This window comes from Pan paniscus, chromosome 4 (assembly GCF_029289425.2).
Source record: "Pan paniscus chromosome 4, NHGRI_mPanPan1-v2.0_pri, whole genome shotgun sequence".
Lineage (NCBI taxonomy): Eukaryota > Metazoa > Chordata > Mammalia > Primates > Hominidae > Pan > Pan paniscus.
In genome coordinates this window covers 106339612-106352446 of record NC_073253.2, presented here as the reverse complement: position 1 = coordinate 106352446, position 12835 = coordinate 106339612, and the positions used below count along the sequence as shown (strand labels likewise).

At 40.5% G+C, this 12835-nt stretch overlaps 1 protein-coding gene across 2 annotated transcripts; it reads right to left on the bottom strand.

Moving 5' to 3' along the window:
* Window positions 1-3921: 3921 nt before the first annotated feature.
* Window positions 3922-11886, bottom strand: TSLP (thymic stromal lymphopoietin). 2 transcript variants are annotated; one of them, XM_003826752.4, is made up of 5 exons: window positions 10429-11884; window positions 9884-10020; window positions 9016-9060; window positions 8302-8436; window positions 3922-6002 (listed from the first exon to the last, which is right to left on the bottom strand). In XM_003826752.4, exons 1-5 carry the CDS (start codon window positions 10460-10462, stop codon window positions 5874-5876), a joined length of 480 nt encoding a protein of 159 aa, XP_003826800.1. In that variant the 5' UTR covers window positions 10463-11884; the 3' UTR covers window positions 3922-5873. The 2 variants fall into 2 exon arrangements, with proteins under 2 accessions (XP_003826800.1, XP_054968507.1); XM_055112532.1 differs by having other exon boundaries at window positions 5163-6002; window positions 10552-11886.
* Window positions 11887-12835: the final 949 nt, after the last annotated feature.

Sequence of the window (12835 nt, the reverse complement as noted above, 5' to 3'; positions counted from 1 at the left end):
CTTGTTTCTCTGCCATTCACGGCTTCATTTCAATCCTGGTCTTAGGATAATTGCTAATTGTAATTGCCACTGTATGCTTCTTTGTTTGTATCTCATGAGAGGGGAAGACTATCACTCTACTGCCTTTTTTTTTTTTTTAAAGTGAGGAAACGTTTTTTCAGGGTTTCCCCTCAAAAACCTTATGCTTATTGTTCATCACCAAAGGTGGCTATATGTTTATCCTGAATAAGACCCGAGTCAAGGTACTTGCTTACCAATATGCTTATCAATATTAGCCTGGTTACCTCTATTAACTCCAAGCAAGGATATTGGGACACCCATACTAGGTTAGACTAATCCAGATCCATCCCAGGAGCTGGGATCAATCCCTAAAGCCCTCTGGTGGATGAGGAAATAGATGCAAAATTAAGAAGTGGTAGAATCCATGTTGAGGAGACAACTACAATATCTATTAGTTAGGTAATGAGGATAATTTCCACTTAGTGGTAGGCATTTTTTATTTTAAAATCTCAAACTTTAATCTCAAGTAATAGAAAGTGTGCACTTCAGAATCAGCCAGATGCTACACATACTAGTTGTGCTACAATGGATATTTCACTCACTGAGCCTTTTCTTGCATCTGTAAAATGGGGATAGCACATAGCTCACAGGATTGTTGCAAATATTTCATAAGGTAGTATAAGAAAAATAACTGATAAAACTACTCAGTAAGTGTTGGTTTCATTTATGACAATCCTTGTCTCTACTTCAAGAATAGCGGAGAATGGAAAAGAATCTTCCCACCCTCCTACTTAAACAGAAGCTAACAGGTAGAAATCAATAATTAAGGCCAACCAATGTAAAATTTTTTTCTACTTATATCATGATATTGTTCATGAAATACTATATACGAAGTACAGGAGAAAGGGTTGAAGCGCTCTGGAGAGGAAATCCTAAGAAGAACATGCTGAAGGTCTTTACAATTCCATTGGCTGCTTTTAAGATTTTCTGGTTTTGAGCAATTCGATTATGATGAGCATTAGTGTAGTTTTATCTGTTTCTTGTGCTTCATTGAGCTTCTTGGAACTGTGGGTTTAGAATTTTTTAAAATTTGGAAATTTACCATTGTTTCTTCCTATATTTTTTTCTGTACCTCTTTACTTAAGAGACTTATTAGATGTATATTAGGCACTTGCAGTTGTTTCACAGCTCTCTGATGGTCTTTTCATTTTTAAGTTATTGTTTTCCTTCTGTGTTTTATTTTGGATAGTTTCCCTTGGTATGTCTTCAAGTTTACTCATCTTATTTTTTGCAACATCTAATCTCTCATGATTACCATTCACTGTGCATTTCATTTCACACATTACAGATTTCATATCTAGAAGTTGGACTGGGATTTTCTTTATGTATTCTGTGTCTATATTTAACTTTTTGAACGTATTGAATATAGTTACAATAACCATTTTACAATAACCATTTTAATGTCCTTGTCTGCTAATTCTAACTTCGATGTTAGCTCTGAATCAGTTTCACTTTCCCCCCTTATCATGTGTTATATTTTCTCACTTTTTTCATGTCTGATAATCTTTAGTTGTATACAAAATATTGTGAATTTTCCTTTTTGGGTCCTAGGTATTTTTTATTTCTACAGATATTCTTGAAGTTTATTGTAGGATTCAGCTAAGTTACTTGGAAACAGTTTGATTCTTTCAAGTCTTACTTTTAAGATTTCTAATGCGGGATTATTGCAGCAATTAGCCTTGGGCTAATTATTATTAATTACTAAAGTAAGACTCTCCTGAGTGCCCTACCCAATGCCTAATGAGTTGTGAGATATTCCAGTCTAGTGGATGAAAATAGGCAATTTTCCTGGCTTTCAGTAAGTAATGGACACTATTCTCTCTAACCTTTCAAGTGACTCATTCCCCAGTGTTGGGTAGTTTTCTCATAGCCATGTGAGTTTTCAGCCATGTGCTGAAAAGTACTCAGCTAAATATTCAAGAGATATACCTACAGGTCTCTGAGCTTCTTTCTCTGTGCACCTCTTACCTGAGGTACTCTGTCTTATGAACTCTGCTATCTTGGTAGAGTTCAAAATTGCTAGGCTGTCAATAACTGTGTGCTTAAACTTTTCAACCTTCTTTCTATTGCCACAAAGCAGTCCTAGACAGAAAACTAAAAATAAAGTTACTGACAGGCTGTGTAACAGTCTTTATTCCTAATCTTTATAATGGTTACAAATAGGCATTCAAATAAGTAAATTTAAAGTATTTTCCTTACCATTTGCCAAGGACTTTATTTTTATAATGTACTTTAATTCTAATAATAACCCTAAAATACATGAAGCATCATCCTTATTTTAGAAATGTAGAACCTGAGACTCAAAAAATTCAATTTGCAATTAACTTTGTATATGAGCTATTATCCTTTGTGTTTAGATATAAATAACTTTTGCATGAAAATCATCAGTGAAACTATATTATTTGGTAATCTGTAAATACTGAGTATCAAAAAGTATAGGTGTATTTACAAAGTGCAATGCCAGACAAAAGCCAAGAGATATTCTCAAAGCTACAGCTAGAACAAAAACATTTGAGAAAACCTAGTACTTTTGAATAATAAAAAGGAGAGAATACTAAAAAATCAGATCAGTTTAATGTTATTGTCTGGTATAATTCTCAGAGAGTTGGCTTGTAAGATTTAGAAAGGAATATAATTGAAATATTTTAAAATTCCCATTTTTAGATAAATTTATTTGATCTGTAGGTTTGATATGGGCTTAGTATGTTTTGACTTCAGTAAAGCATTTGATAAATTTCCCCTCACCTTTATTTTGATATGGATAGGATGAAAAAATTGATATTTGATTCTTAAAAGTTAAAGGAACTTTTTTTTTCTTTTTTAACAAAGAATATTGACAAATAACTTTACCAGCCTATAGAGTTGCCTCCTTTGATGGTAAGGAGGGCTTAGTCCTGCCTTGGTCAACACTTTTTCAAAAACTGAATTAAGCAATAGAAAGCCTATGAGGGAGAGTTATGTAATAATAGAACCAAGAGCCAAACTCTCAAGATATCAACATGCTGAGGGGATAGGACAAAAACCAATAAGAAATGGTTAAAAGGAATAAATGTAAAGATCTGTTCTTAGGTTAAAATTATACAAATAATGTGGAACTATGAAAACAGAAAACTTAAAAATGCAGCAACAGCACTAAAAGTAAACATGCCTTTGTTTGGAATTCATCCACTCCCTCTCGCTCCTCACCTCCACACACTAAAATGACATGCTATGTATAAGAAATATCAAAAGCAAAGAGACCCAGAAAGAGTTTAATAGAGAGCATAGATTACTTGGCAAATAAGATGTGGAAATGTTGTAATGGTAAGGGTATAATGATCAATAAATGGCTCCATTGATTTTTTAGGCATTGGATAAAAATGGTTTCAGTAACAGGAAAGCAAAACTTTATGGATACAAAGAAACAAAGAATTATATCAGCTAGACTTTCTTGTTTTTTCTGTTTTTTTGAGAGGGAGTCTGGCTCTGTCGCCCAGGCTGGAGTGCAGTGGCGCAATCTCGGCTCACCGCAAGCTCCGGCTCCCAGGTTCACGCCATTCTCCTGCCTCAGCCTCCCGAGTAGCTGGGACTACAGGTGCCTGCCACCATGCCTGGCTAATTTTTTTTGTATTTTTAGTAGAGACAGGGTTTCACCGTGTTAGCCAGGATGGTCTCGATCTCCTGACCTTGAAATCTGCCCACCTTGGCCTCCCAAAGTGCTGGGATTATAGGCATGAGCCACCGCGCCCGGCCAGCAGTAGACTTTCATACAGCTCTCTTATTCTCTGAATGAAGGAGACAAAAGTGAGAATATAGATTATATAAATAGCATAACTAACAATGTAGTCTCAGTATGTATATAACCAACTTTATATGCTTAAATCACAATTTGCAACTTCCTTTTTATTGACCATGAAACATTGACATAACTGACCGTATACTATACTAGTCCACCAAGAAAGCCTCAATACATTTAAAAAACCAGAGATGTATGATCCACATTGTTACAACATTTGGGAACGTTCTTACTAAATTAGTATGATGCAATCTCTTGCCCATTACTTTTAATTGACAGTGTAATTTAAATGACTAATTTTACATTAAGATATCTATGGAATACATAGAATAAAATATATAAATTATATGAATTTTTAAAGATAAAGCAGAAGATTCAAAGAAACTGCACTTAATGGGATGACTTTGAGTTGTCTCCTTTCTCCCTAATCCTCAATTCTTTTAGGGGAATTGGGCCCAAAATTTTGTGAAAAATTATGTGTATTTATTTTCATAGTTCAGTAAAATCTAGTCAGTGAATCCCTACTAAAATGGAGTTAATAGGCAAAGAAATTTCTCTTACAATAGCATTTAAGGGCTTGGGTCAGGTCTTCAGAGGAAGATTTTTAGAAAGCAGGCATGTCTTGATTTTCCTCAGGACAAAAGAAACTGCCTATTCAGCTACACCCTGAGCTTCTCTGGACAAAGGCTGAGTCTTACCTACTTTTCTATCCCCATTGTTTGGCTGAAGGCTTGTTCCACAGTAAGTGCTCTTTAAATGTGGACTGGACATATAATGTAAGCTTCCTCTTACCTGTTGGCAAGTAAGATGGATTTAAGGACATTGAACTTCCCCACTTCTGTCATGGTTTAGCCCCAACTAACCCTCAGGGAGTAATTAGAGGAACATGTCTACTCCTAGGAAAAATCAGTGCATTCCCACGTGCAGTGGGTTGCCCTTCCCACTGGTGTTTATAGGGTTCTGAGTGGAAATTGAGTGAGAGGGTGCCTGCGGCTCTAGCTTGCAGCGGGAATTCAAGAATCGATTTGACATCCCCTGTTCACTTTTTCCTACTTTGTTTCTTCCAGGTGTGAGGAAAGTTCAAGAGGGGAAAAAATAAAACACTAGTGACATAATTTAAGAAAAGGATGATTGCAATGCATCCTGAAGCTGCCTATCTCCAAATATTCTCTCCTATAGGCAGGGCCAACAGGTATAAAGGGGAGCAGTCAGTGGGCTCTAAGGATGAGTGGAGGTAAAAACCTGAAGGAAGATAATGTCCCTTAGAAAAGTATGTGTGCAAATTGTCTAACTAGATTTGAGAGATGATTCATAAGAAACAAATTTGAGAATTATTTTATTAAGAAATATATAGTGTCAATTACAAAGGAACATGTACATTTTCAAAAGTGTTCACAAAATAAATTAAAGTAGATTCTATAATTTATATGTATATTTATAGTAGCTGTAACAAAGGTACTTCTCAGGATCTACTTGTATATACCACTCTTGTCTGTTAGATAATATTTAAAACTTGGCTTAGAATACTTTCACAATATTTTGCTTGAAAATTATTTCAAATTGCTTCACTATATTTACAACTATTTGTGAAACCCCATTTGCTTTCACTTTCTTCTCTTGTAAATTTTTAGTTTAACACAAGAAGTGTCATTACATGTAGAAGGAATGTCTGTCTTTTAAATGTAAGTTTAGGTGCTATCATTGAGTTCAATATTTTTCCTTTTTCAGGGAAAAGAGTTCTCCTGCTGCACTTTTGGATTTTCCTCTTGAGCAATGCTTATGCAACTACAGCTGAGAATTACTGCCATGAAGTCAGTCATCGATGTTATGGAAGCTTCCCTCAACATTTGAGGAGTAGTACTTCCCCTGCATTATAAACTTACACAATAAAAACTTACAAAAATAAGTTAAGAAACTCTTCTGTAATTAAAAGATAACTATCTGTGGTCTTCTTTGTCACAGTTAGAGTTAAGGTTTCATCTACTTAATAAAGATGATTTATTTTGGTGCTGTGAAATATGACCATAATAAAGATGGTTTACTGTTGTTTCAGTAAAGGTCGATTGAAGCGACGCCACAATCCTTGTAATTGTGACACTTGTTCCAGACATTTATTGGTTGTGACTTTCCTTTTTCTCCTCTTCTTCATTGCCTGAGTAGCATTTATCTGCAGAATATAAGAATCAATAGTCAAAATTACTTTTCACTATCTTTAGTAACTGTTGAGAGCAGGTTTAATTGCCTTCTCTATGCAAATCCATCTTTCAGTGTGTCTCCAAAGCACCTGCTTACTATGTGCTAGCATGTGCCTTTTCCAGGGGAATGCCTTCCTGTTTCTGTACCCACCTACCTTTGCTTCAAGGCCCAGCACCACCTCCTTCAAAAAGCCTCCACTAATTGCTCAGACCTTGCTTTTGGAAACTCTTCCAGTGCTTAAGAGTGTGTGTCATTTAACTTGGCTCTCACTTAACATGCTTTTCTTTATATTGCATCATAGGTATTCCCCATAGCACTGAATACAGTGTCTTAATCATAGGAAACACTGAATATTTGTTGAGTGATTAAGTAAATGAATAAATTGCTGATTTCAAGACCTCCCTGACAAGATCACAAGTTCCTCATGGGCAAGAGCTATCTTATACCTGTTTATAGACATCATTCAATAAACCTAGTCTATTTTTTGGACCCAAAATGCATGCTCCTGCTCCCCATCCTTCCCCCTCCCCTGCCCCATTGTCTAGATGTGTCACAGACATCTGAGGGCTTATTTTAAAGAGGAGTGCAGTATATACCTTTATCTGAATTACCTTTGAGTAGTACACTGGGCCTCCTAGACACATGGTATGCAAATTAATAAAGTCACAGGGTTATTAAGCACAAATCTTAAAAAAATCTGCAAAATCATTATTATTAGTCTTAGACTCTCCATTTGGGCTTGGGAGGGACTGAAATAAATTTCTCCAAACTCTCCCTTTCTCACATGCTGTCCAAGAACTTGATCTAGCTTTTTGTTTGTGCTCTTATTTAAATGAATTTTATTGTAGCCATCTGCAGATTTGCCAGGGTCTCCTTCATAAGAAGGCATGAAGCCAAATAGGTTTCCCATATGGCTGTCTGGTATTGAGTTTCTAATTCAAGCTCAACCCAGATCAGCCCTATGGCTTCAATCCTCAACCTCTAGAAAGTGACAGTTTTGGCCGGGCATGGTGGCTCATGCTTGTAATTCCAGCACTTTGGGAGGCCGAGGCAGGCAGATCACAAGGTCAGGAATTCGAGACCAGCCTGGCCAATATGGTGAAACCTCGTCTCTACTAAAAATACAAAAGTTAGCCAGGCGTGGTGGTGGGCACCTGTAGTTCCAGCTACTCGGGAGGCTGAGGCTTGAACCCAGGAGATGGAGGTTGCAGTGAGCTGAGATCGTGCCACTGCATTCCAGCCTGGGTAACAGAGCGAGATTCTGTCTCAAAAAAAAAAAAAAAAAAAAGTGACAGTCGTGTCCATCTACCTAGATTGTAGACATATAAAGTCCACTAGGCTAATAAGGAGCAATCAAACATATCTGCACTTGTCTCTCTCTGTTCCTTAAACTTGTCACCATGAAGATAAATCCTCTACTTGCTGACTGAAATAAATATTGAGTGCCTGTTATGTGCCAGGCACTGTTCCAACTGCATTTACATGTGTTGACTAATTTAATCCTCAGAAACAACCTGTATAAGACTAACTGATATGATACTTACTTTACCCATGAAGCTACAGTACACGGAGGCTAAGTAATTTAACTAAGTCTTCACAGAAATTATAGGGCCAGGATTCAAAGTCAGGCAGGTTGTCTCCAGAGTTCCTATGCCTAACTTTCCACTACACTATCTCCATATTTAATGCTACACGAGCATTCAAATGCAGATAACTACATGTGCAAAAATATGTAAAGAGACAGCAATAGCGCCCACACAAGCAATTAAGCAAACATAGGATAGAGATTTTATGTATAATGTAATTACACATTTAGCAAATAAGCACACAATAATTAAGTGATAAGAACAAGAGGTGTTGCTCAAACTTTGGACTGGACAAGAATCTCTTAAGGAGCCCCAAAATCTGAGATTTTAATGTTGAAGGTCTGGGTTGAGTACCTGGGAATTGGCATTTTTAACAGCCATACTCTTATGCTCCAGCAATCAAAACATTCTGATATAGAAGGCTCACTCATCATAGCTTGAAACATTGCCCTAAGGTTTAGAACCATAATTCAGCCAAAACAGTATCAGAACCGTAGAAATAGGTGAGTTTGATTCCGGGTATCAACGTGGGTCTAACTGACATCCTACCACTTTTACCCGGCTCGTTTGCTCTTCGAAAGATAAAACCTAAATAAAAATAAGAGAACGACTTCTGCACCAAAGCCCCAGTTTAATTTGAGGTTAGCCCCAAGGTACAGCAAGCGTCTGAGGCTTCGGGCTTACCTGAGTTTCCGAATAGCCTGGGCACCAGATAGCTAAGGCAGCCTTAGTTTTCATGGCGAACATTTCTTTGGCGAGCGACGCGCAGCCGGCGGTGGGATTGAAGGTTAGGCTCTGGATTTCAGTAAGGCAATGTGGCTGCTCATAGGCGGCAAAGTTTACGAGAAAAGGAGAAAACACCAGAGAGAGAAAGAGTTGGTGAGAATTGAGTGAAAGGGGAGGGGAGGAAGGTCAGGGAGGAGCGGGGAACACAACAAGTCGAGAGTCAGAGAGAAGAGGTTACGGTTGAGTAGAGCAAGGAAGAACCAACCGCGCGGGAGCAGGGGCGTGGCGAGGGTGGCGGAGGGCACTCGTCGCGAAAAGACTGTCACCCACGCTCGCTCCTCCCAAGTCTCCAGGGGGCGGAGGCTGCCAAAATTCCGAGCCCGAGCGCGGAGGCGCCGGACCCCAGCAGGTGGTGCCCCTGACAACGTTCCCTCGTCCCAGTTCCCAATTTGCCTTTCCTCCGGATAGAGACTTCCTCTCCCTAAATTGGAACAGAAGTGTTGTCCCAAGCTAGGCGCAGCCCCGCGCTGACAGCCCAGATGTCCCCTTTCCCCCGGCGGCGGCGTCCCGGAGCCCAGGCACCTCTCGGGGTTCTGCACACAGCAGGATACTCCCTCTCCAAAATGCCTGGCGTCTCCCTGGTGAAAGCCAGCAGCACTGAACTCTACTCACCCGATTGCTACAAGAGACGGTGTTGTTGAACTCGGTACTTTTGGTCTGGAAGAAAGAAAAATAGGACAAAGAGGGTACAGACTTTTAAGTCCACAAGGAAAATCATCCCTCCACCCTTTGCTCCCAGGCTTTAAAGTTGCCCTGAAAACAGTTTCCACTCAGGTCCTGTTTCCTGTGTCATTGACAAGGCAGTGAAAATAGTCTTTAGATAGTGCTGGTTAGTGCTTGAAACCACACCAAAAGGTTCAGGTCTCAGAGGGCGACCTCCCCCCTCCCTTCCCTCAAGCCACAACTGCACATAGCACTATGCTTGTGAGTAATAATGCCATTCTTTGGATGTCCGCATCTGTACTGTGGCCATTCATGAATGCAAACTCTGTCTAGAAATTAGGTTAATCAGGAAAATGATTACTACTGTATGTTAAAAAAAATTCCAAGTACACCATATTCTGTAATAAATAGCATCCTGAAACATCTAAAACACTGGAGAGACCTGGAGCACAGCATCAATCCTTACAGTTTAGCTCATGAGAATTATCTCTCTTTTACTCCTCTTTCTTAAGCTCTTACCTCCTGCTGTTTACAGCATAGTCAGAGCAACACTTTAGCAAAGGATAGACATCCTTCGACGCATAACGCGCTATCAATACCTGCTCCTCATCAACATCTGCACACTTAGAATGTGCCAATTTCTAGGTAATCATTTTAGATTAGATATTTGAATATCACTTGTAAGAATTCTTGACAAAATGTGGGGCCATGATTTTTTCTAAATTATTTTTCTTTCCTACAAAGTTAAATTGTAGAGTGTGTGTATGCCGACTCCTCTGATGAAAATACATTTGTTTTAAAAAATTTCTTCACTTACCCCACTCATATATGTAATCAGGTCTTTAGAAATAGTACTGAGATAGGCTGCTTTAATCTTCTCAAAGTCACAGTTAGTGAAGTCGTAAGTTAACACCAGCCCTACAAGTTGTAAGATGAAGATTTTCCTGAAAGAAACTGACAGAACATATAGTAAGGCAAAAGGGAACATACGTGGAAACCCAATTCCACCCCAGTTTCACACTAAACTCTTCCCACCACGAGTGTAAGAGATCTGTAAGGCCTGCCTTAGGGGCCAGTGCTCAAGCACCAGGTTTTGCCTCTCATTGCCAGTCCACAGGAAGCCCTTATTCACCCATGCTGTTGCCTTAAGTTGGAGTCTCCCTGATGCTCCAGAGCTTTCTGGCTGCACTATATAACACCTAAACGCCTACGGGCTCTTTTCTCCTAGGCCAATGATTTTCTACCATGTCATTCTCTTCCTTTATAGAATTCTGAATTGATGATGTGAAAGGAAAAAAAAAAAAGGAGTAGCTAAATCTATGGAATTTTAACATCAGTAAAGTCATCAGGAATTTCCCTCACCTTCCTCCTTTTTGCTTTGCCCTAAACACTTCATAAGTGTGAATGTCCTTTAAGAAACGGATACCAGTGTCTTTCTCCTACAGGGCATTTCCGTGACCAATCCTTTCTATTTGGGAGAAACACCTTCTGAAACCAGCAGCCACTGTAAGGATTTGGAGTCCTTGCATATGTCCCATGCATTCTGAACATCTTTGAGCATTTCCTGTGGCCACTTTCAACTAGTGCTTTCCCTTCTCCTTGGCTAGTAAGAAACTGTGCTTGCTTATGGGATGCTTTGGAGGGTGGGGTGCAGTCTCAGTCTTCAACAGCACTTCCATGTGAAAGCATTAAATGTGCAACCGTGACCAGAACCTTAGGGGCAGGAACGATAAGAGGTTGAAATAAGTGGGGAAAGATCTGATGTGGCTTGTTCTCAAAAACCCTACTTTTCAAATTTCCCATATCAATTTCAGGAAAAGCGCCTACTCTTGGTGACTAGGGGCACCTTAGGGGCTGAAGAGTCCTCTAGCACTTTCTAGCAGGTGTCAAGAACTTTTAAAACCACAAATTCCAGCGCCCAGCCACCTTCACAGTCCCACTCTTAAGGCCAGCGACACAAGAAGCGGAGCCAGACCGCGCTGCTGGGTGCCCAGCGGCGACCGCACGGAGAGGATGCTGTCCTGAGCTCAGCTCTCCCGGAGGCGGCGCACGCTTTAGTGCGCTCTGCCTCGCAGAGGCTTAGCACCGCGCAGCGTAGACTGGAAAACGTCTGTCACCTGGGGCCTCAGCCCGGGCACCAGTTTTAGAGACAGGAGAAGCATCGAGATGGCGGGCTCAGATTTTTACTAGCAAACTCTTGTTGATCCAGAAAAGAGTGCTTAAAAGCACAGCAAAGTGAGTCAGGGAGAGTGCCCTAGAGGATGTCTGTCTAGCAGTCTTCCGAGTTCCAGCAACATCAATGGAGGGTTGAAGGGAGGGAAAGGCCGACACCGATCAGGTTGCTGAGATGAACCCCCTGCTCCTCCCTGGCTTGGCTCATGCGGCCCTGGGCCCTCTCTACACCCAGGTCCCCTCTCTCTCTCTTTCCCTTCCGCTCCCCCGTCCATCGCATCCCCCACCCCCGCCCCCCGCCCTCGCGTGTCGGAGCCTGCATCGCTCCGGTCCTTGGGAAGTTCCTAGGAGTCATCGCTCGGAGAAAGGAGGTTGGACGCCGTGTGTGAGTCCCAGCAAATGTCACAGGCCATGCGGTGCCTGGGGAAAAGAGCAAGGAATGTCGAGGGATTCGGGAAAAGAGTAGGGGACAAACTGGAGCCAGAGTTGAACTCTTCTTCATAGAAGGCACTCGAGAGGGTCAGAAAACCTCTGATTCACCGCTGACTTCAAAAATGGCTCTTTTCTGGAATTCTTCATGTGTTGTACTCGAGTCACCACAGCATTCTTTGAAAAAAAAGTCCACTCTTCCCCCATCACCAACTTCTCAGGGTATTGTGGGATGATGCCAAAACCTGATTAATCTATTGTGACATCAGAGATTATTCTGGTCGGCAGCTGGACATTATTACATAGGCAGACAGGAGCTAAACTTAGATTTCTTCACTGGGCTGGGATAGCTCCAAGAGACAAAGGAAAGGGCATGGTGGCTGCTTCTGTCACCCTCACCTGACATGCCTTCCCCTCTAGTGGCTTGCTGTAGGGCCAGAGAGTGTGAGTGCCCACTAGAACCTTCGGCTTCATCTCTTGATTGCTGATGGGGGCAAGAACAACAGAAAGCAGCCTGCACTGAGCTTCGACTTGCATTCTTCTGGAGGTATAACCAGGCTGCCTCCCTTTTTTTGTTTCCTCTTTTAAAAACCCCTTGTGTCTATGATATATGTAGAGTCTTTGTTCGGATGAGGTAGGCAGGGTATCTCTTTCTAAGGCATCCCAGGTGTCTCTTTGTCTGTTAAAACATTGCTAAACACTTGTTCCTGTTGCCCCCAATTTCCTTATCTGTAATTATGTGACCTCTTAGATCACCTGGATTATATTACTTGTCTGCTCAAAAAGTTATGGCAAAACAACCTACTCAAGGTTGTTTTGAGATTACAATTATCCCTCCTGCGTTGGCTCCAAGCTGTCTTTCCAGCCCTATTTCCTTCATTTTCCTAGGCTTCCAGCAAACAGTATCTGAAGGTAATATGCTCTAAACATGCTCTGAGCTTTTTTCTTCCCAATCCGAGATGTTAGGTTTTCATGTCTTGCCATGTTCATCTTATTTGATGTCTCCAAAAGTGGTCTCCTACCAGGATGTGACCTCATTATCCTGTAAGCCATATCTATTTTGGACTTCTTTCTATGGCTTCTATAGATTACTTAACATTTCAATAATGTTTTTCAACCTTATCTCTCTATTAGATTGCGAGTTCTTTAAAAGTAGGTAATGTTTTAT